This window comes from Synchiropus splendidus, chromosome 5 (assembly GCF_027744825.2).
Source record: "Synchiropus splendidus isolate RoL2022-P1 chromosome 5, RoL_Sspl_1.0, whole genome shotgun sequence".
NCBI classification, from domain to species: Eukaryota; Metazoa; Chordata; class Actinopteri; order Syngnathiformes; family Callionymidae; genus Synchiropus; species Synchiropus splendidus.
The window spans coordinates 13,851,956-13,875,670 of record NC_071338.1 but is presented as its reverse complement, the minus strand read 5'-3'; the positions used below and the strand labels follow the sequence as shown (position 1 = coordinate 13,875,670).

Here is a 23,715-nt window from a genome sequence, read left to right as displayed (position 1 = left end):
ATGCATAATATATAAATACAGTACCGTTATTAATATTTTCTTCCAAAACTACTGCAAACTGGACCAAGCTTTTTCTTTGCTTTCACCAGAATAGTCGGACTCCACATCTCATGATCTCATGATGCGTATCCCAATACAGGAGTGGCGGTACTATACATTGCGATATATTGGGAGTCTGTAGAGTCTGCAATATATTGTAATATGACCCTTCATTTCAAGGGGGGAAATCAGTTAAAATATTATGTGCACGAAAACAACGTATAGCACGAATAACTCCTGTGTACAGAATAAAAACAGTATTACAGTATTAAACATGTTGTCTCTAATGCAGCAGCATATCCAAGTGTCTATGTATTAAATATTGATATAGCCAACGGAAAATATCAAGACAATATCACACAGTCAAGTACAATATTTCAGTAAAAACATTGATATACTGTCTTCTTCTTCTTTTCCTTTCGGCTTCTCCCTTTAGGGGTCGCCACAGCGGATCATACTCCTTCATCTCACCCTGTCCTCTGCTTCCTCTTCTCTCAAACCTACAAACCTCATGTCCTCCTTCACCACCTCCATAAATCTCCTCTTTGGCCTTCCTCTCCACTTCTGCCTGGCAGTCCCAACCTCAACATTGAAATACTGTAATATCATGCAATTACTGTAAGTATTGCAATATCTGAGTGTATCAATATTTTCTTACACCCTTAAAGAATAGTAGTTCATTTTTAATTTTAAGACAACATTTCTTTGGTGATGACGTGTTAAACAAATCAGAAAACAAGTCCAGGGTCATGTCAGTACATGCTTTAAATTATTGTTAAGTCCTTTTCCCAATTAGCCTCAGCTCTACGAGTGAGGAACATCCTAAAGGTCACCAGTGAGGCTCTGCACCTCTGCAATAAGCTTCAGAAGTGTGCACCGCTGTGGTGGCTCATGCTGAAATTGGAGCTGTCACTGCTGACCTCCCTGCCTCGGGTGAGTTGACGGCGGCTGTTGAATACTAATGAGAGAATTAGCTTTGGAAGCTTAGGGCTGAATAGATAATGAATTTTAAAATAACACCAGAGTTCATGTGCAAGTTTTTCTAGCCTTCCATTGCCTTACCGGGGTTCTTCTCATCAAGTAGCCATTATAACAAACCGTTTATTGGCAAATCTGAAGATCACAGCAATATCAGATTTGTTGTTTTTCATCACACAAAGGGCTTGTGGTGAGAGCCGTGGTCCAATCCTATTGAGTATATAATCCTGAAAAACACCATTAATTTGTGTGAAAAGTGCACCATAAGCCCTGTCTGTCATGAGAGATGAGAGGAAAGGCTGCCGATCATTGATAGATTTCCTGCTGCTGCTCCAGAATGACTGATGTTGACTTGATATATCATCGTGCTCGACTGCACTGCTCAGCATTTCTTCAGTTGGCTCTGCCTTCAAGTGAATTGCGCAGCTAATTGTGATATTATTTTTTATTATTTGATGACACATCTGAATGGGAAAATGGCTTTCATTTTTTTTAGCTCAATATACAAAGATATGGGTCTGCAAGAAGTATTAGGCCGTCAATCTTGCGCCAACACCGAGAGAGCAGGAGTTGAAGCTTGACTCTACTATTTACCGCCGCTCCATTGGTTCATCGACTTTGCTGTCATCTGCAAGGCCTGCGACGTGCTTCATCATATGCTTGGACAACTGAGGGAAAATGTGGCACTCACTAGCCAGGAAATGAAAAACCTGACTAATGTGAGGGTATTAAAAAATGTATTTGACCCAAAAACTTCAAGCTGACTCTGGAGCAAAGAAATGACTTCAGAGATCAGCGAGAGGAACAACTGAGCCTACTTAACCCTTTATACACCAGAGTCTTTTCAATGAGATATTCAACTTTGACATTGCGTTTTCAGAGGCTCCAGCTTGAAAACTGCAAGAGACGAAGGAATAGTGTTAACAAACAAAGAACTTCTGTACGACCTGAAGTTTGGAATCATCTGTATATCTCTGTGTATATTATGATGTCACCTGGTCCTGGCCATAGTCAATTACATAGCTTTTACAGATGTTTATCTGATTCACTGGTGACTTTCTTCCTCACCACCTCATGCAACGATGATAGTGATGATGATGGGACAGGCTTTTAGCAAGGATTTAAAAAAAGTGGGGTCCAAAACCCTGCTCCAACCCATAACCCCGCCCCTAACCCCATTCCCTCTCAACACTGACATGTTGCTTTGTAAAAAACGTTTGTACCAAAATAACTTCATAAACAACAAATAAACAAGCATCTGAGGCAAATAACAAACATTAACATGAACTCAGTAGCTGTTGCCACAGTAACACTGTGAGGGGTCCCCTGGGCAATTGTTTACTTGGCTGACCCTGATTAATTAAAATAATAATTATAGTAAAAATAAAAATAAAATTATGATGATTCTTTCCCTTACTACAAGCCATGGTGTGTACAGCCTTGTGTCTCCATCTTTTTTCATATATTTATGCAAGATAGGCGTGTAGTTGTATCAGCTGATGGTTTTCTAAATTTTCACAACCACAACCTTCATTCATTCAAACAATACACATATAAAGGCTTGTCGCTTCATTATATAAATAGAACTACTGGAATTTTGATCCCTGTTAAGCTATTTTGCTCTCATTCTGAAAGGGCCGTGTGTTCATCCGCTCGCGGCTGGGATGCGGGGGTGGGGTGGGTTGTGCCAAATATTCCTCCGATTAGAAAGCCATGAGTTAGTTTTGTGAACGAATGTTTAAAGTTTGGAACTTATCTGTGGTTTCCTCCTGTCATCTGCGACAGACATCCCATCAATAGCAGCGCGCTTCCATGCCACAAGTGTTTCGCAACTCGCGAGATGTGGATCACTGCGATGGCCAAAATACGCTTCCGAAAGGTTTGAGAATGTGCAAATTTGGATCATATTCGCCGAAATTACCGGGCGGAAACACAATTTTAATGTAAACCAGTGAGATGACACTATGAGTTGGGCATTATTAAGGCACTAATAATACATTTAGGGCGTCCTGCTGATGAAACAGGGTGTCCTGTTTTGAATGCTGGAGGGCTTCCATTTTTTCATGTTTTGCAGTTTAAGACACCCTCTAGCTAAAAGCCTGTGATGGGAATCAATAGTGTCATTTACAGTGGGACCGTTGACACCACTGCTATTCGTGCTGTATTTTCTTCCACAGCTTTTACCGTGTCTGCTGCAATATCCGTTTTCTTTTTACATTCGTGCTACCTTCATCACGGCGTTCTGACCATGAATCTGCTCCAGTATGCTCAGAATGAGGACTGTCATGGTAAACAGTTTGCCTGTCACTGCGCCCAGAAGCAGCACTGCTGACAGCAGCCGTCACTGTCTGTCTCTTTGTACGATCTTCTTGAGAGTGTGACTATTATTCTGCTGAATCTGATACCGTCCAATTCGCTCTCTTGCTCTCTGTTTTGCTCCTCCTGTGTCACTAAACCCTGCGGAATTGTTTATTCAGTTTGACTGCTCTTTTAATATTTACAGGTTGATAATGATAATACTCAAATTTTCAAACTCAATGAACAATTCGCTTATATACGATTGTCACCTTTTGCTATAGCATTGATGTTTCACCAGTGAGACTTTATACTGAGATCAAGTGTATCTTCCATTATGGTTGGTGGATCAAAAAAACAATAAACAATGGTAAGATGCTCTGTCATCTATCACATGCAGATGAAAAGGAAAATAATCCCTTGTGCACAATCATATAGTCTGAATCTTTTTTTTTTTTCATATTTATAGACTTTGTAGATTAAAAATAAATAAATCTATTTGACACTGCACATTTCAGTTACTGGAGTATTGTGTCTCCAAAAGCACGTTAGAGCTGCAGTGCTGCAGTATGAGTCGGACCTGTGGGATTATTGCAAGCTTCTGGCTGAGGGGGGAGGTAGTGTGTGAACAAGAGCTTTGGGTAGTTCGACATGAGCTGTATATTTGAGGTTTTCTGTTTCTTTTTCCATGAGAGGGATGTATTTCGGACACTTTCTGTTATCTGAAGATTTTGCCTCAACCTGGTTAACTAGAGAAATGAGGTCAGTGCGTGTACTGATGTTATATTCACTTACTGTATGTAAATAGTTCTAAGATCTAAGATTCTAAGATATATTTTGGCAATTGATTGATCTACTTTATCTAAAATAAAATAAAACTGAGAAACCAATGGGGACCTGATATATACATAGATCGATAGATAGCAGGCAGGTTATCATATAAATTGTTATGCATTGTGAGAGTTAGCTCTTTACCTCCATTTTCCCTCTGAACATTTCTGTCCTGATTCACTGTTGTCATGTGACCAGCTTGAAGTATGCAGCCGGTATTGTCGCCATGGTTGAAGCTGGTGTCTTGTGTACTGGCTCATGGCAGAAGTTAAGGTCCATGGCACAGACTCAAACTGGCGATTAAACCATTACACAACTAAGTATTCAGAATAGCAGTCCATTGAATAGACACAGGAGCTGGGTGAATATGAGCAGCGCGAACAACTATGTTGTTACCCTCAGTTTTCGTTGTGATGTGACTGGCACCTGCTGTTCGTTTGAGTCTTCAATTCAGTAAATGTAGGGCAAATTACTGGGTAAAAAAGTGACAATATGGGAGGCAACCTCTATTGCATTTTCATTTCAAGCTTTTGCAGATTGCAAACAGTAATGTCAATGCTTAATTCTGTCTGGGTGCCATTACTTATTTCTAATACTCAACTGAAATACAGTCCATTTTTTGACCAATGTAGAAAGCCTTTTTAATTTATTATGTCATTTATATTCCACAGCCTTCAGTGCAATTTTGCCCCGTTGTGTGCAATGCACATTCACTATGTTCTTCACGCACATTGAAAATCCTCTAACCGGCGAAAAATTGACCAAAAGCTAAAAGCTATTACAGCATCTGACATCTGGCACCTCTAAATCTGTTTGTCCAAAGTGATGTGTCTCCCTTGGAAACTAATCCTATGAAATATTTTCTGCTACGTTGTAGCACATTGTACATGTACATTGTAGTAATGTATGTATTTTTTAAACCAGGACCACATTAATGTAAAAAATGATGTTACTTTCATTATTATACTGTGTGTGTTTCATTCTTTAACATCCCATCGAGGTGCTTCTTCTGAACACGGCGTCATAGTTCTTGCTCGGTCCCTCACCTCCTGAGCCGAGAGTCCTCTTACTGTACCGACATGAATTAACACCTGACTGGAGGGATTTCTACTTGATGCGGGTGAACGACTGTCGTGAGTGGTGATGACAACCTTAAAGCTGTCACGTGGCAGCTCTGCACAGGAGGATGTGATGTGACATGTGGCCATCGGTCGGTGGCAGATGGTGAAACACTTCTGTCAGAAATTGAGATAATAGAGCCTGGTTAATGATTTTGCTTAGCCTAAAATGACTTCCCATCCACACCTCTGACAAGTCAGACGCTCATATATCTCAGAATTGAAATGCTTCCCAAGTTGTGTGTTGCCCCTCATCTTTATTGGCGTCCTAGAAGACATTTTAGTGACAGTGACTGATAGATGAAAAAAGTGACATTATTATAATCAAATATCACTTTAGCATATCATATTGCCGTTGATGTCTTGGATCACTGTATATTTTTTTTTACCGTTTCGTAATGTTTGTTGAACAAAAACAAGCCCCAAAAAAACATTTCTCACGACAGTCACTGTCGATGGTTGCTGGAGACCTGTTTGCCACAACCAGAGCTGAAAGCATACAATGGCATCACAGCCACTGAATGAAAGTGACCCCATTAAAGGAGACACTCTGCTAAAAAAGAGGTGCAAAAAATCATCCTGTACTCTGTGAACGACTTAAGATCATGGTGGAACAGGTTAAATAAATTGAAACAATGTTCCTCTTAAAATTGGATGTGACTATTTAGGCTGCCTATAGCTCATCCCAAAACCATTAAAAGTAGATAGATTTCTACTCGAGCAGAATTGTGTGGCATACAGTAAAACCCCGACTGAATGGGTTTTAAAAGGACATTTAGACGGATATGGAAAGATATGAAGAAATGAATTAGTGATCATGATACTGGGCACGCTACACCTTAAAAAATGTATACAACAAAAACATTTGCTTAACATACCGTACAGAAGCGACAACAAAAATGAAAAATGAATGAAGTACAGAATCGAAATGGTAATGACTGCGACTACAGTGCTGAATAACGAAAAAAAGGGAGGAAGCTAAAATAATTTTCTTAGGATTCAAGTCTCTATTTTTACTGATTGATAATTCATTTCATTATTTTTTTTCATTCTAAAAATCATGACTTGAAGAATGACTAGAAGACGAATTGCAGGAAAATATGAGGAGGGAAAAACAACAGCACTACAACACCTTATCATTTATTAATGGTCCACTAGAATATTCATCCTCAGCAGTAGCAGCTGCAGCAGCTTCCTTGAGAGGAAAAAATTAATAGAGCTCACTATTACCTCGACAGTCAGTGCTCCACATGTCACTGGAGTCACTTCAGTACGATCCTTTGTCAAAGGACATTTTAATCAAAATAAGGCAGGAGGTTTGGAACAAAGCAGCGATAAACAATCGTTTGATCGACCTGCAGACACTCAAACATACAAGTGCTGGTGCTGATGGTGCTAATGCGGGCCATAAAGGCAGCCTCAGCGGAGCAGCTGCTTTTGTATAGATGCTTTTAGGGTGTGAGTCGGCTGGAGCGGCCATGAGCTCTGCCCATTGCCATGCTTGGCTTGCTCTGATCAAAAGCTGTGCCAGATGAAGAAGTCTACAAAGACTTTTGTACGGTCTTTCATAACTTCAAACAGCTGAGGCTTTATTGATCTATGAAGGCCCTGCATCATTCCAGTTTAGACCGTGAAATCACTATGGGTTTTGATGAAATTTTCTGCTTTTTAACAAGATGAGGATTCTTTTCTTCCGTCTGTCTCCTGATCTCAGAGAGAATCAAACTAGAGTGTGTAACTGTGTGGAGATTCCTCTATAGCTGCTCTGCATCTGTTCACCTCTTTAATCCATATTGTTGCAAGTCAACAACAAATGTCAAATTTAAGGTCAGAACCTTCCGAATTACTGTTCGTTTTTTTTTTTTTTTTAACTGAAATCAGTTGAATAAAACTGACTACTAACTAAACTAACTAAAGCTACTACTGCACATCATGAATGAAAAAAAAGAATTTAGAATGTATTATTAAAGAAATTCTGTTGCACTTCCTTTCTTGAGGATGTTAGCTAACATCAATGGTGAGAATAGCTATACTAGCGATGCCTTGTATATTTCCTTGAAAAGACGCTTACAGTAAAACCGTCACGTTCAAGTCCACCTCCATGTGTTAAGTGTTATCAGTTTGTTGTGATGTTTCGACGTTGTTTCAATATGTTTGAGACCTGAGAGTTCGTCTTTAAAAAGTTCATTTTTCTTTTTCTGGCGTGGGGGCTCCCATTTAAACTACCCAGTCTTGATGATTCCTTGTTAACTGAAGCTGTGCAATATATTGTGGACTTAATTTCTAATTACTTACATATGGTACAAGAAGCAGACCAGTAAACAAATGCCAGAGGCAAAAACTAAACCTTGATTTAAAACATTTCATTAGTTTTCTTTATGACTGGTTTTGTAGCTGTAGCCACACAATGGCCGCTGGTTGGACAGTACCATTTGCTAATCCTGAAGGGGCTTTAAAAAGAAAAGTGTAACGACACGTTTTAGTCGTGAGCAGAAAGACAGTGATGTAAGGGGCTTCAACTAGGACGCCTGAATAATCCCGATTTTTACCATCAAGAGCTGCCTGTGTTTGGTCAGTCAGCCTGTTGATCTGAGCTCTTTTAAACCCATGGCATCCTTTCCCAAAGGGCTTGTTTACATTTTTTATTTTATGTGTGTGAGCGCGGGTGTGTATGTGTTTTGATATAATATTCTAGTTCTTTCTCTGATAAGGTGAAGGAAAAGACATGTCAAGACCCAGATTTATGAGAGACCTCAGGCTCAGTGTACGTTCATGCTTGGCACAGTTCCACATGAAGCAGATTTCCCCAAAGAAATCCAGCTTCAGAGGCCGACAATCTAGAAATAGCATTAAATCATACATTATTACCTAGAAGGCTGGACCACTTCAACTGCAGCTTTCACACTGCACTTTGGTGTCTTGACACTGTTTTCCATTTGCAAGTGAAGAGATTCCTATAAGTCCAATTTAATCCTTGTGTCAGCCAAATTCTGTTGCATGCAATGCTAATATTTGATGAACATCTTCATGTGTATTATTGTTTATTCGTAACCACGGGACACTTAAATTGCATGGCCCCAGATTTTTTACGTGTAGGGAAGTTTTGTTTGAATGATTGTTATATATTGTTGTTCATCCAAATGTGTTTCAACTGTTTAAGTATGTATTGTATTTAGTACATGCAGTGACATTAAGGTGTTGTGAAAGTCTTTTTTTTTTACTGCAGACATGCTGAGAACTGTTTGTTTGACATGGGGTGCTACTTTACAGATTTTGTTGAGAACCACTCAACGACCATTTTGTCATATACTTAAACACCAATGAACTCCATTTGGATAAATAAAACTGAACTTTATGTTGGCCATGTCCAAGAATAAGGACAAACATATGAACAGAGGACAGAGAAAGTGAGCATCTCCACACATAAATGGTGACAGAAATCCCCCTTAAATATCTTAGATTAGATTGCACATTTAGTATATTAGTCCCGCAGTGGTGGTGTTTGCGTGGCATCACATGGCCATCAGTGTTTTATTTATAAAACAGTTATTTTAATCTTATTTAAATGCTTCAACGATTGACAGTTATCATCAGTTGAAACTGGATGGGACTCACAGGCGTGGCGTGTTGCCCCATGTTTGTAGTTCTTTGTGGTACTTGTCGGTCATTCAATGTAAATAGAGCATTTTGAGCAGGCCAGCCATTGTGCAAACTTTAACTTGTAACTTTGAAGTTAGAAACATTTCCATTTTTGTTTTGATGTGAAACTACTCTACTAGTGTGTGATGACAAACTGGGGACTGTCTTCAAAGTAGGGATGCTCCGATGGCCGGCACTTAACGGAGCACTGAGAGTTTTCTGGGCTCATGACAGTGAGACTGCTGGTTCCTCAGCAGCAGGCTGGTTAGCGCAGCAGGCTGGTTAGCGCAGCTGATGCTTAGCAACGGTCGGAGCGTGACATTCGGAATGATAAGAAATAAATATTAATTTCAACAAGCTAGATGAGCAGCCTTTCTCAGGTGTTACGTGGAGACAGAAACAAAAATGACGGGAACCGTCGCTGTTTTGGAATCAGGTGCTGCGTTCGTGAGCCACCAGAATCTGAAACTTTTGAAAACATCTGGAGTGGAAACTTTCATGCTCAATGCTCTCTGTCTGAGTCCTGCTACAGTATGTAAATATTTCACGGTCTCTAGATATTCACCTAGAATTAAATGTTTTCAGTTGTCCTTTTGACAGAATAATTGCTGCATTCAGCAAGGTTTTTCTATTTTTTTTTTTTTTGCCTCCTTGCAGAGGTATATAAAAATGTGTCTGAGTTTAAATTATTTAAAGTTCATTTTTTCACATAGTGTACACAGAAGGTTGCAGCAGAAATCCTGATCAGAATGTCCCTACTTCAAAGCTTTAATTTGGAAATAAAAAGATTCAATGTTTTAAGTGTGACTCTACTGGAAGAGCAGGTCACATTACTTTTGCTCAGATTTTATTCTAGGGGCTCTTTCCATCGCAAATCCAGCAAGTGCATCTCGGCCTGGGAGTCCAGGGATTATTGTTGCTTTGGTTCTTTAATGTACTCACAAAAATCTATAAATTGTTTGGAATTAAAAACAGCTGTTGTCCTGTAGCAGATAAGGTTCTGCGCTACAAAAATACAGTTAAACCACGTTGATGAAAAAATGCCATGCTGGAGGGCAAATAAGCAACAAGAATACTCTTCATTCTCCTCTGAGGAACACACCAACACAAAGAAGCGGAGATGCATTTATTGAATGGCCAACCGTTATGTACGGAGGGAATGAGAGTCTAATGGAAAAAAACAAATTATGTCAATGTATATTAATGTATAAATATTACATTATTATTTAGACCATTCCATGTGTTGAGCCAGCTAAAATATTTCTGTTTTTCTGTTGGTAGATTTCGATCTCGCAGCCCAACGCCCCTGGGTTCAGTAAAGCATTAAGGATGTGAGGGAGTGTTCTGCTCCCTCCTGAATCTGCCCCTGCTTTAGGAGAATTGATGCGACAGTTTCACACCTAACCCACCCCCACCAACTTCCCTTCCCATTGCACTCACACGCTTGCTCACACATACACACTGCCTCACAGGCTGCGCCAATAAACGAATGTGCACATTCATGCAAACACTGATAAGCAAAATGTCACAGCACAGATAATCTCTGTGCGTGTGTGCGCACGCATGCTTGCACGCCTGTGCACGTTAGCCTGGTCAGGAATGGTTTTGGCTCAGTTGTCTTCAGCGATAAACAAAGCCTGTCGTCTGGCAAACAGTGATCTAAAAGTCAGAGTCTACTGCCAAGGCACAAAATACACTTTCTGGTGTCGCGTGTTGGATTACTGTGTTTTTGAAATGTTCTTAAAATAGCCACAGGAGCCGAAAGAGCCAACAATGCCCCAAGGTACGTCATATAAAAATGATATAAAAATGATAATTATGAACATCCTAACATCAAAGTGCCACAGAGCCTATTTAATACATCTACACACAATTAAATCAATGAAACGGCTTGAAAAAATATTCTTGACCAGAAAAAGAAACCAGGCTCTTGGGGTGAAAACGCTTACCACTTTACTACTCCATTCCTTTGTACTTTAAAGCCACAACCATTCATAACCTACCCCCCTTAAAACCATGGTGAACGACCACACATTTTCTTACCACAGTCACATAAATAGTGAATAATCTCACTGAGATCCAGTCCACACTGAGACGGAGACTGTCATATCCTCGCAAGTTCTGTGTCAGACAGGCCTTACAGTATTTTCAGTCACTGTGAATTGAACTTCATGTAGACTTGTGCATAAGCTTCACATGCATCCTGCTCTATTCATACTTTGTAGTCAAAGCACTACAGCGCCCACTGCAGGCCGGTTTCAGGTTTCATTTTCAGTAGACCCCTGTAACCGAAAATGTGTGTTTGTAGCCCAAGTCGTTGCTGTTTCATAAAGCCACATCAGATCAGCATCAATATTAAACTATCTACTTCTTATGCCATATCAGCATTTTGTGTAAATATGTTTCTTGTCATTTTGTGAAAAGACAGGTTAAGACAGGTCAGAATACAGTCAAATGCAACATGGCGTGGACCCCCACTTTTCAGCGCGTTGTATGTATGCTCCAGTTTCTCCAAGATACATGATTACGAAGTTAGGGCTCACCAACCTTTTAGCACTGTGTGACCAACTTCTGAAATCACAATAAACAATAAATAATGAATGATATACCGCTCAAATACTTGTCTCATTGTTGAGTTTTCACAATAATTGCCAATGGTGTAACAAAAAAAAAGTGCCCGTGCGCACTGTGTTGGTGAAGAAGCCTTCAGGTATGAATGTGTATGCCTTTATATGCCCCGAAGGACTGGCGACTGGACTGGTGATGTCCAGGGTGTCCCCTTCGACCCACCCGATGTTGCAGTCTTTGCAAGTGGTAGGAATATTACAGATGAAATCACATTTATTTACGTTAAAGCGCTCCAAATGTGCCATGTTTGCCCGTGTATCCGCCGCTCAGCCGACTTAGCCCATCTCATGGAGGACCGAAGACGAGAGGCAACAGCTGTAGTAGTGGAACTTTGGACACATAGGCGAAAAGTGTGAAAGCGCATTTAGTTATTAGTTTAGTTATTTAATAAATATATGACAGGTTTATATTACATTGTTCAGAACAATGTCGCACTTGCTTCATGAATCAGTCAAGAGTCATTGTCCGTGATGGACACCGTTTTCAAAACCAGTATAGAAGTGATGCTAATGCATTTTCTAAACCGGGCACTCGGAAATCACTGACCTTTCCGCGATGCAAACAGCACCGTTGCACCCACGGCTTGTACGGCGGTGCAGCTTATGTATGAGCAATTTAGTGGGTGTGGCTTACATTCGAGTGTGCTCTATAGTCGGTAACTTACACTATATGTTCATGCAATGTAATTGAGATATTTATGATATTTCTGATTTTTTTGTACATAATGGGCATATGTGACTACATTACAAAAAAGAACAGCTGCGCTTCAACTTAAATAAATAAGCTTAAATTATGCATGGGCTTGTCACTTCTCTTGCCCTTGATCCCTGAGGGGTTGTATGATCAACAAAAATGTGAAGTTATTTTGTGTGGTTGGCTCGAAACTACATTATCATGGTGTTACTCCGTCTGCCCCTCAACCAGATATGAGGATATTTCCCAGCCCAATAATACTGCTGCTCCTCTGAGCGGAACACAATGACCACCACCTCTACTTTCAATGAATATTATTACATTTTGGGACAGCTTTGTCCCAAAAGAGGAACACGTTGTTATTCTGGCACGCTGACGTCCAAGCTGACTTTTGGAAACAGGAGCTACTCTGCTTTGGCTTTGTCCGGTTGAAATAGAATTATAAAGCAGCTGCAGAACATCCATTATCACCGTCATTAACCAGAGGTTGCCTGGCTCAGCGTTTTGGGGTCTGGTTTGAAAGGAAGCGACAGAGTTGAGCGAGAGAGAATCACTGAGACGTAACAGCTGCTGATTAAAAGGTGACAAAAGGAGCAGGATTAAAGGGGCTTGAGGGGAGATCAGTTTCAGAGAAAAGCTTGGATAAGAGCGGCATTGAGGGGAAAAAATCCTCAAGTAATGTGTTATCAGATTGGCCACTGTGTCGTACCGGAAGCAATTCTCACCTTCTTCTGCTGTCGCATTGCAATCATGATTAAGAGGAGGAGAGAAACTGCAGTGATGGCTAGAGCTGATATAATGTCTGGGGCCCCAAATCTTCATGTCATAGTGTAAAAATTGCATTGTAATAATTTGCAGAGGATCATGAAAATTGTACGACAAGACCTCTGACATCTCTTGTACTTATGACCTTGGGTTACAAAAGTAGAAGCACACTTAAAGATGGATAGATACAGTATCTCAGAAAATACTGTTTTACAACTGATGTTTTACAATTTGAGCAGTTTAATTCGGCCAGTGTTCCATTAGTTTATGTTCCCCAAAATGTTTTTTATTCTGGGCACGGCAGGACACTAAACCCAGAAGAATCTTGAGACAGGATGATTCTGGCGAAACTGAAGACAGACAAAAACCCGATCAAGACAACTTATAGAGCAGACAACAGATGGAGTCCAAGAGTAAATCCGCCAATACAAACTAGATGCAATTGAGGATGATGTATGGCCGGAGTTGGTGCTAGTACTTGTTAGAGTTGGGGACGACCACTGATGATGACGTCATACTACGATGTGTATGTTTAATTTTTTATCTACTCTCGTCTGTAGAAGTGCAGTGCAAATCAAATGTTCTGAAGTTTGTACTTGGCTGCTTGGGCTTCTGGAGTACAATATACAGAGGTACAATTGGCAATTGGAATTATTTATTATCATTCACATTTGGAGACAAAATTTGGAGACTTCTACAGAATAGAACGCTCCTTTAGAAGGGGAAGAAACCACTGCCGAACCTGCCTGATAGCCTCCAGCCTTAAACACCTGCGGACTTCGGTCAAACCAAAAAAGCACACAACAGAACCAAAGCCAGAAAAAGGGCTCAGTACAGCAACAAACATGGCTCGGCATGATGTGTGTGTGTGCATGAACGATGGTTCATCCACATATATAGTGTTGAGGGTGTACGCCTACCTTGGTTAGGCCTCAGGCCCTGCCACATCATTAGGGAACATGCTGTAGATAATGAATGAGTAATTCAAGTTAAAGCTGTTGTTGAAGCTTGTGCATGAAATCTAAAAATCAAGGTCATAACATTTGTCGAACAACTGCTGTATTATGTCCGGATAAAACCCACTCGAGTCTTATTTTTACAACCTGAGTAACTCGTTGTTCATTCATTGTTCATACTGTAGTCGTAACAGTTTGTCTGCTAAGAGCTGATTTACTTCAAGTATTCAACAGCACAAGTGTGTTTTCAAGGCTGGTGAAGTAGGATTTTGTTAGGTGATTTAAATAATGTGTGTTTATCTGTGCAAAGGGGGGTGTCTAATAGTGGGCTTAGCCAGTCTTGCCCTGAGTGACTGTGCTGAAAAACAAAGAGTTGCCATGGCAATAGTCAAGGCTGAAGGAGGTGGGTGTGTCGGCTGTTTTTCTCGAGATGGTGAGATGGACGTTGGCAGGCAAAGCGGTGGTAGAGCGAGTAATTCGTTCGGTGGTCTTGTGCCATTTCTGCTGCTCACCAAGTCTCCGCTTTCTCTTTCTTCCTGTCTCCCGCATCGCTCTCTTGTTGTCGTCTGGAAGTGTGTAGGAGGCTGCAAGAAGAACAAACGCTGAATCCCAATGAGAGAGCTCAGTTGAAACAGTTTTCTCTCTCTGATGGTGCTTTTATTCCCTCCTTACAGGCAGCAGCGCACCGCTTCGTGCCTTTTCATCCACGGTTTGTTTACATGTATGTGATGATTGATGTGGAAGTGTAGTTATAGTGTAGACAAATGGCTTTATTGTTACGGGATCCGGTGACAGTGATGACGAAACGCCTCTTTGCTCAATGTCTTAAATAAAATCAGTTCATCGGGCAATATATTACATGTACATTACTTTACATGCCATGCAAGATCATAGTTAACATAAAGTGACACTGTAAACAAGGTGAAGAAAATCTAGTTGTCGAGTTTCAAATTGGTAGCGTTTCAAGACTTAATGTGAGTTTGGTTTTGTTGTTCATTTTAATTACTCAGATGGTGTTAAACAAAGGGGACTCTTAGGCCCTTTCTTCCTTTTTTTTTAGGAATAGCAGCTGCACAGTAACACAACTGTGTTGCATTTGAGCTGCAGAAATTCAAGAGGACCTTCCTGATCCAAGGCTGTGGCACAAATCCACGATTCCTCCGTGGCGCCTGTTTTGTCTTATGAATATGAGAAAGACAAACGCGCATGGTGACTTTGGAAGTTTGATCTCCTGAGTTAATTATCGTGGAATATTGCTTGTTCTGCCGCGTCCTTCAGGAAAGTCAAACCTCTAATTGTTCATGTGAGCGGAGTGTCCCATTGGTCGTTAGCTACGGTTGCTCACTTGAAATCATTACATTAGTGAATCAATCACCGCCACCACCTTTGTCAGCTGAGATGGAGCAACAGCAGTGTCTGAGGCTTACAGCGAATAACAAGTCCATCCTCTCTGCCTCAGTTTAGAATCCTGTCTGCTCAGTTCAGTCAGGCATTTCTGCAGTTGCCAGATCGCTTGACAAATTGCTCCTACAATACTATTGGAAGGATGTTAGGTGATGATTTTGACGGCACACTCTTTCTCAGTGGCTGGTGGAGAAAGGGGCAAGATGGCAGCAGAGGCCAACAGGCGGAAGCTACTGAAGTTGGCTGGCACTGTCATTGGAAGGACTGAGTCGAGGAGAGGGGGTCAAAACTAGCAGCATCATGACCCACCCGCTCACTTTCTGCAGGGGGTGTCGGATGTCGAATCGGGACTGACAGCCTCCAGCCCTACTTTGTACCCACTGCTATACTACTGTACCCCAACTGCTAACTTCTCTGAGAGTTTATGTTAATGAAACTGGGGATTTTTACTGGCATTTCAGTGAAGATCATTGGGTTAGGTATATTTTTACCAGCACAGTTGGAGCGGCAGTGTACTGTTGGTGTGCGGAACTTTCGAATAAAGCTGTTGAACTCTATTTGTTTATGTTGCTTGCACGTTTGCTCCCAATGAGGAATGATGCAGTTAGACTGAATGGCTGACGGACGTTACTTACTGTCCAGGAAAAATCTACCTAGACAGTCCATAATACATTGGAGCTGTCTTGAATCCAGCTCTGTCAAATGAATTCTTATATTTTTGCGAATCAGTCACTGTCAAATAATCCCGTTTTGAGCGGTTCATAGTCCTGTGTGTGTATATTCTGTTTTCTAGGCTTCACTACAACACTGCTGGTTATTTGGTGTGGCTTCATGCACTTGCGCAAAAAACGTCCTGCAGACCAGGAACCTCGCAATGTGGGATTTCAATAGGTGTGTTTGTAACACATTTTTAGATTGTACACTGTTTCAGTCAATGTTATACACAACATGAAAGGCCTGGTGTTGTGCTCCTGGGGGCCACACATGGAGGGCAAAACATTCTTCGTCTTAAATAGCAAATGTTGCTTTACATTCCTATTATGGAACTGAACCCTTCATAGCCTACTGGCGGGGGCCACAATAACCTCCAGCAGTTTTTCAGTCACGCACAGGGCACTCGAAACACAAAAGATATGCTGTATATATATATATATATATATATATATATATATATATATATATACACGCACTTTGAAAGCCTGTGTGTCGCGAGTGTACATCATGGTACTTCTCTTTTTATTTTATTTTATTAGCAGAGTATTTTGTGGTGAGATGAATAACACACAGCTGTGCTCAATTGGTCCCAAGCTGCTGTTTGAAGTAGACTACTGAGATAGTGAAGAAGAGTGATTGGTTGTGCTATTATTCTGCTGTGAGTGTTTCAGCCCATTTTACTGACGTTAACAGGTTGTGTAACCACTGACTTGTAATTTGAATTTTTACACCAGAGAGATGCGATGTGGATATAAAGTCGCCGTTTTAAAGAAATGTGTCAGTACTTCAGGCTGAGAACCATGTTCTGGTAGAACAAATGTCCAGGAAAACTGGTTTAAATTTTCTGTTTTGTGCCCCACGTTGCACTGCAACACTATAAGCTCTTTTAGCAATTGAAATGAGAAGGAGCCAGTGATCTAATAAATATTTGGATCGCAGACCGAGCACATTTTCATCCGGTTCGACCTGAGGATGCAAAGTTCTGATGATGACTTAAGGAGGATCACCATTCAAAAATAAGCATCAAAGTCAATGGAAATAAATCCAGTTTGTAGACTGCAACAGCACCTCCCTCCAGGGTATATGATTATAAGAAATACAACAAAGGGAGTCAGGGCTATCTGACTCTGGGGAATCCAGTTGCCCATAGTTACAGAATCTCACCCTCAGATGTAGGGAATTGGATAAGGTGGGGCCGGGTTTCAGCTGGAGGATGCTGGGATCTGGTGAAGCCAAAGAGGGAGGCTGAAGTGAGGGCGGTGCAGCAGCTGGTGGGGGGAAGGGACTCCTCCCTCAACTGGATGTGGGAGGGAAGAAACACAAGGCCGTTGTTGAGACTATTGTACACCACATATCTGCGCCGGACGTCAGGTATTACATTTATTGAACGCATGGTTTTCTAGCAGAGAGCAAACTGTGTATTTTCAAACTGCTTAATCTGGCGGCGTCACTTTTTCACCTTTAAATCCTTGAGATAGTAGCCTCTGTGATGCAGATGTCATCAGGTGTCCGGTACATTTTTTTTATTTTTTACATTTATTTACATCGGTCTGTTTTTATTTCTGTTCCTGCTTGTGGGGATATTGTGTTATTTTTGCACAGTAAATTAAACACCTTGTTTGCTGCTATGAGTGTTACTGTAGATGGCGCAGACAGAGAGCAACAACAATCCTCAGTGAGCATGTCTTTGTAACTAAATGAGAAAGAATGATGACAAGATAGAAATGTGTAAATTCTTTAAGAACAACAAGGTCTGGCAAGTGATGCTTGTTTGACCAAGACAGGAAACAATTTCCTATGGTTCCGTGTCTTATAGATTTAGCTTTGTCTACTCATCCTGGTGTGTGTTTGTTATAGCTGTGTATCACAAGATTTGGCTTCTGCTGTTGCAGTGCACCTTGGGATCTGTGTTATGAATGGTTTTTACAAGTGGAAGATGAGTACTGTAATAAACAGAAGACCTCATTCAGCTTTACTGGTTAAAACAATCACGTCTTCAACACGTCGAAGATTCTTCCATCGTCTACTTCAGATGGATGTTCTGCCATGCTCAGGAATCGATACAACTCCCATGATGTCGGTGCTCATGTGCTGTACCAGGATGACCTTGATTTCACTATTGATTCCTTGCTTGGCAGCATCTCATTAAGTTTATGTGGAGTGGACTCTTTGTGTCTATTGTTCTAAATCTCATTATTGAGCCTGCTGTCAGGGTTCTGAGGCCAAACTAAAAGTGCAGCAGAAGCAGACAAGAGACTTTTTTTTACCAAGATAGATGAGATGAAGGGGAGTTGTACTGCAGCTGTAAACATGAGCCATAAAAACACATTTTAAAGAGTGTGTGTTTGGTGTCCATTGTATCATCAGACAAGGTGACACTTGTTTTTTTTTCTTTTTTTGTGTGTCTTTCAGGAACCAACAAATAACTATGCATTGTCTGTGAACAACTAGTCATGGCTCATAGGAAGAGGCCAGGATCTTTTGGGGGAAACAGCATGGCTGCTTCTGTCTCCACCTCCTGTCCTGCTCCTCATCCTACAGAGTCATGTGACGTACAAGCCCTCCCTCCTCGGAGACCACCAGTACGATACCCTAAAGTATCACACGATCCAAAGCAACCTCCCCGCTCCTGTAAGCCCCAATATCAAGCCACTACGTTTCAAGAAGTTGTTCGAAAAAGACCAGAAGTGCAAGCTGTAAGTCAGCAAGCTGAGGCAGAAGATGAACTGAGGCGATATGGCACCAAGACTAAAGAGGAAGCTGAACTTCTGAGACCCAAAGCGCAGCCGGTGATCGAGGATGAGCAAGTCCATGACCTTGATGGCCACCAGCCGCCGGATTTCAACGACGGTACAGACAGCCTTGATGACGATTCCAGCTCTGACTATATCAACAACTCCTCTGAAGATGAGGAGGACTATGACGATGGTAAGTCAGTGTCATTTTCACATGGCCAGGGGTGTTGAAAACATTGTTTTACTGGTTTCAGAACTCTGTTGGCTTTAATATAGTGAATAAATGAAATAAAATGTATATTTTGTTCTTCAACAAAGCATCAGAAACGTTCCTGAGCATACCAAGAAGAAGGTGTCACTAACCCAAATAAATGTAATTCGTTCAAATGATATAAATGGTGTCCATCTGCATGGACATGTTTTGATTAATTCTTGGTTACTTATGAGCCTTTTAAAACTATGGGGGAGACCCACCAGGATCAAGTAGCTGTAGGATGTCACCTCTGGCCAAGAATTCACATAGTTGTCTGTCTATTCTTCTACTTTTTATTTCGGCTTCTCCCTTCAGGGGTCGCCACAGCGGATCACCTTCCTCCATCTCACCCTGTCCTCTGCTTCCTCTTCTCTCAAACCTACAAACCTCATGTCCTCCTTCACCACCTCCATAAATATCCTCTTTGACCTTCCTCTCCACCTTCTGCCTGGCAGTTCCAACCTCAACATCTTCCTACCAATGTACTGACTCTCTCTCCTCTGTACATGTCCAAACCATCTCCATCTAGCCTCTCTGACTTTGTCTCCTAAACACCTGACATGTGCTGTCCCTCTGATATACTGCTTCCTGATCCTATCCATCCTGCTCACTCTCGGAGAGAACCTCAGCATCTTCATCTCTGCTACGGCTAGATCCGTCTCCTGTCTTTTCCTCAGTTCCACAGTTTCCAAACCATCCAACATTGCTGGCCTGACCACCTTTTTGTACACCTTCCCTTTCAGTTGTCCGTCTATTCAATGTGTATTTAAAGTTTGACCATTATGTCCAGTCAACCAAGTGCTTTCCTAGCTCTTGATGGCTACGTTACATGAAGCGAACGGTCGGCAAGGGTTGGCAAGAATCAATGTTGAGACAGAACCAATGCAATGCAAGATTCTTAATTGCAATTTCTAATCTAATTTTGTTACAATAACAATCCAGTGTACTTCTTTGTGGCATTTTATTTTATGACTTGAGGCCTCAAAAGAAAATCAAAACAAAAGTGTCAGTATTCATTCCATAATGCTGATAATAATGAGTTCTTTGGTGCTGTTTGGAACCTCTAGGATTGGCAGAGGAAGATGAGGGGGTCACATACTACATTCGCTACTGCCCAGAAGATGACACCTACATGGAAGGAACTGATCACAGCACCCAGGGGGGCTGTAACCACAACCACCACCAGGAGGAGCCGAGCGTCATACAGCAGGATGAAGACCACCCCGATCCATGTCAGGAAAGTGAAGAGAGGTGGACTGAGGAAGGTAGACCAGAAGCAGAGGTGAGAGAAGATGAGTGGGTGGATGATGCAGAGGCTGATGCTGCAGCAAGAGAAGAATGGAGAGAAGAAGATAAGGAGGTGAGGGAGGAGTGGCATGAAGAAGAAGAAGAAGAGGTTCAGGAAGAGTGGAGAGAGGGGAATGATGATGGTAAAGCAGAATGGACAGAAGGGGGTGAGGAGACAAGAGAAGAGTGGAGAGAGGGTGATGAAGGAGAGACAGAAGAATGGAGAGAGGGTGATGAAGAAGGGAGGGAAGAATGGAGAGAGGGAGATGAAGAAGGGAGGGAAAAGTGGAGAGAGGGTGATGAAGAGGGGAGGGAAGAGTGGATAGAGGGAGATGAGGACGGGAGGGAGGAGTGGCGAGAAGGAGATGAGGAGTCAAGAGATTGGAGAGAAGGAAATGAGGGTGGTACGGAGGAATGGCGGGAAGCAGATGCAGAAGAGAGAGAAGAGTGGAATGAAGACGAGGAGAAGGATTGGAGAGAAGGTGAGGAGGAGGGAGGGGAGGTGTGGACAGAGGAAGAGTCAGAGGGTCAACACAAGTGGAGGGAAGAGGATGAAGAGAAGAGGGAGGACAGTACTGGAGAGGTCCAAGTCAGGCAGGAGCACTGGAGAGGAAGAGAGCGTCACAGAGCAGACGAGTGGGCTGAAGGAGAAGTGCGCTGTGAGGTGGTGGAACAGGATCCTGATGAACAGATATATAATGGGAGGCCAGAGCCCATCCTGGACCACCACCGGCATCATCATCATCACCGGCATCATCACCATCACTCCTCCCAGCAAGAGACCCACCAAGGCTCTGTTGATGATGACGAGGGAGAGAGTGAAGATTACTGCCCGCATGATGAAGAGGAGGATGAAGGTGATGATGAGGAGCAACATGGAGGGGCTTACCGAGAGGACTACTATGGCCCAGAGGATAACGGCAACTCTGTGGCCCCGTATGGAGGCCGGAAGGTTCTCGTGGTTGAAGGGGAGACAGGGGAAGAGGCGGAAGAAGATATCGATCAGATAGTCGCTGAGATAAAGATGAGCATGAGCATGGGAAGTCTTAGCAGTGGAACCGACCAAAGTCCAGAGGAGCTTGCCCAGGACCCTCCAACGGGTGACTACCTTCATATCAAGCCCAGCACAGCGGCGTACCCACCGGCACATCACAGTCACAGCAGCAGACCCAAGTCTCTCAACCTTCCCTCCATGCACCATAACAACCCCGATCTCCAGAGAAGCATCAAGGCTCACCCCTGCTCACCTGAAGACCGCCAGAGATGGACACAAGAACAGGTGCTTTTGAATTGATTTCTAAGTATTCACATGCTGCCAAACAAAGCAGTTGTTGGGGTCAATCACGCAGGGCTGTAGAGGTCCTGACTTGTGACCCGGCATGTAAAGAGGATTTACAAAATCGTTATGTAATAGCTAAATCAAGAGGGATGCATTTATCAAACAGAATCCCAGCTCAAACTAGATATTCTTCTCCATTTCATGCTTCATTTATGTTTGAGCCTGTTCCCCCTCCATCTGTTGTGGCCTAGGTGCTATATTAATGAATCCTGCCTCATTAGTGAAACTTTGTAGTAAGACTTCCTGCTGGGTTGAACTAGAAGGAGAAGTAACGACACTGTGCTGCAAAGAGTGAAATAAGAGCCAGAAGACAAAACTTTCCCTTTCTAACATGGGTGATGATACATCCAAGTCGCCTTAACAGTCATAATGTTAGACAAGTGTATGTGAAAGTTAAAGTTAAGTCAAGGTAAAATGTGTGTATTGATGTTCAATTCATTCAAAATAATACTCCGCCATGGACAAAGGTTGACAATTCCAGCGCTTCACCTAAGTGAATGCATTTTTCCAAATGTCTTGGTCCCATCAAAAATCAATGTTTTCGTCGGGTATGGCCTGTAATTTCTTCTCTTGATCCAGAATCCGTGATAATTAAAGCCTGGAGTTATAGAATGGGGGACAGTTGCAAAATGACCCACTGTGAAGACCAGTGTAGACGTTAATGCATATTTACATCCGAGAATAAGAGAACACAAAGCATACAGACGACCTTATGTAACTTCCTGCTCGGCACCAGGAAGCTAGATCTTTCATTCAAATAGATTTGAACGCAGGCAGTTACAGTTGAATGTTAATGAGAATTTGAGTGCAGCAAGGTTGATACCCAGCAGACTAAATGTAATCCTCCCAGTGTAAGATTAGAGCAGCTCCGCTGTGTTTGTCCTTGCATGTGCTGCAAGCTGAAATGGAAAGTTGAATCTACCTGAAGGACACGAGAAAGAAAAATAATGTGTGTGACAGATTCGATGGTAAACAAACTCCCAAGGGTGATGATGGTGAGTTTATTGAAGAGACGATGAAACTGAACCAACAACGAAGAGATAACATTTGAAGTTTGACATATTGCGTACTGCCATGTTGCATATAGAAGAGCATATATGTCCTGCATATATTGGGTTGAATTTACAATTCACAAAAGAAGCTAGAAGCACCATTATTTCCTCACTTGAGTCAGTATGTTTGTGTTTCTTCTCACATGTCCGGTTCAATTGGTCGTCATCCCAGGTGAGCAATGGAGCGGAGCAGCCCAGAAAACAGCAGCGCTCTGACCTCAATATTCCGCTGGAGAACAACAACGTACCCGAGGTAAAACCCTGTAACTCCGTAATCATGGAGATTTGTAAGAGGCTTACCAGAGCGTGAATATATCTGTTTTTATGAGCGCATGTGTGAGGGTGTTATGTTGTGAATGAGTAATTGTGTAATTACAATCTGTGCACATGTTCTCTGCTTACGGCATTATAGCATTCTGCTAATGGAGCAAGTGGGTTTTATGAGAGCCATATTTCACGCTGACATCTGTGATTGATGCCTTCCGTGTCGGGCCCCACCCACACCATCATGTCCTTGGGAGAAACAAGACGCTGAATGTAAAATCGGCAGATTAGATCACCCAAGCTGGATAAGAATTGAAATCTGAGCGAGATACATTGCTATCTCTTCTCTTGTGTCACTGTCCTTATTTATTGTACTACTTCTTGCATTTAAATGGATGACTAATGCTTTGCAGTCTTTCCACGCTTACCGCTGCAGTGCCCTTGAGCACAACTCACACAAAAGTGTGGAGGCTTAAGGCTGAAGTTTCAAACAAATGCTGACTAATAATGACGCAGAAAACCCTTTCATTAGGAGCGTGCTCAGGAAAATGCAATGCAATGTCTCAGTACGGTGTTGCTTGGCCTTTAGAGTTATCAAACTTTGTAAAGATCTGACCTCACGAGGGCCATGTACATACAGTGGAAGGGCCGCATTTGGCCCCTCGGCAGCACTTTACCCTGACATAAAGAATTCATCTATAGAGCCAAGATTAAGTTGTGCTCTT

The 23,715-nt window shown here is 42.0% G+C and overlaps 1 protein-coding gene across 5 annotated transcripts in view; it reads left to right on the top strand.

The window, feature by feature from the left end:
- Positions 1 to 23,715, top strand: part of apba2b (amyloid beta (A4) precursor protein-binding, family A, member 2b) — a 42,621-nt gene that overhangs the window by 5,718 nt on the left and 13,188 nt on the right. For 3 of the 5 annotated variants that reach the window (XM_053865556.1, XM_053865552.1, XM_053865555.1), the window contains exons 2-4: positions 18,473 to 18,988; positions 20,116 to 21,614; positions 22,899 to 22,979. In XM_053865556.1, the coding sequence (XP_053721531.1) occupies positions 18,514 to 18,988; positions 20,116 to 21,614; positions 22,899 to 22,979 (2,055 nt within the window). In that variant the 5' untranslated portion in view covers positions 18,473 to 18,513. Of the gene's footprint in view, positions 1 to 514; positions 658 to 3,946; positions 4,075 to 18,472; positions 18,989 to 20,115; positions 21,615 to 22,898; positions 22,980 to 23,715 lie in introns of those variants that run through there. The other 2 variants (XM_053865553.1, XM_053865554.1) reach the window with 2 other exon arrangements.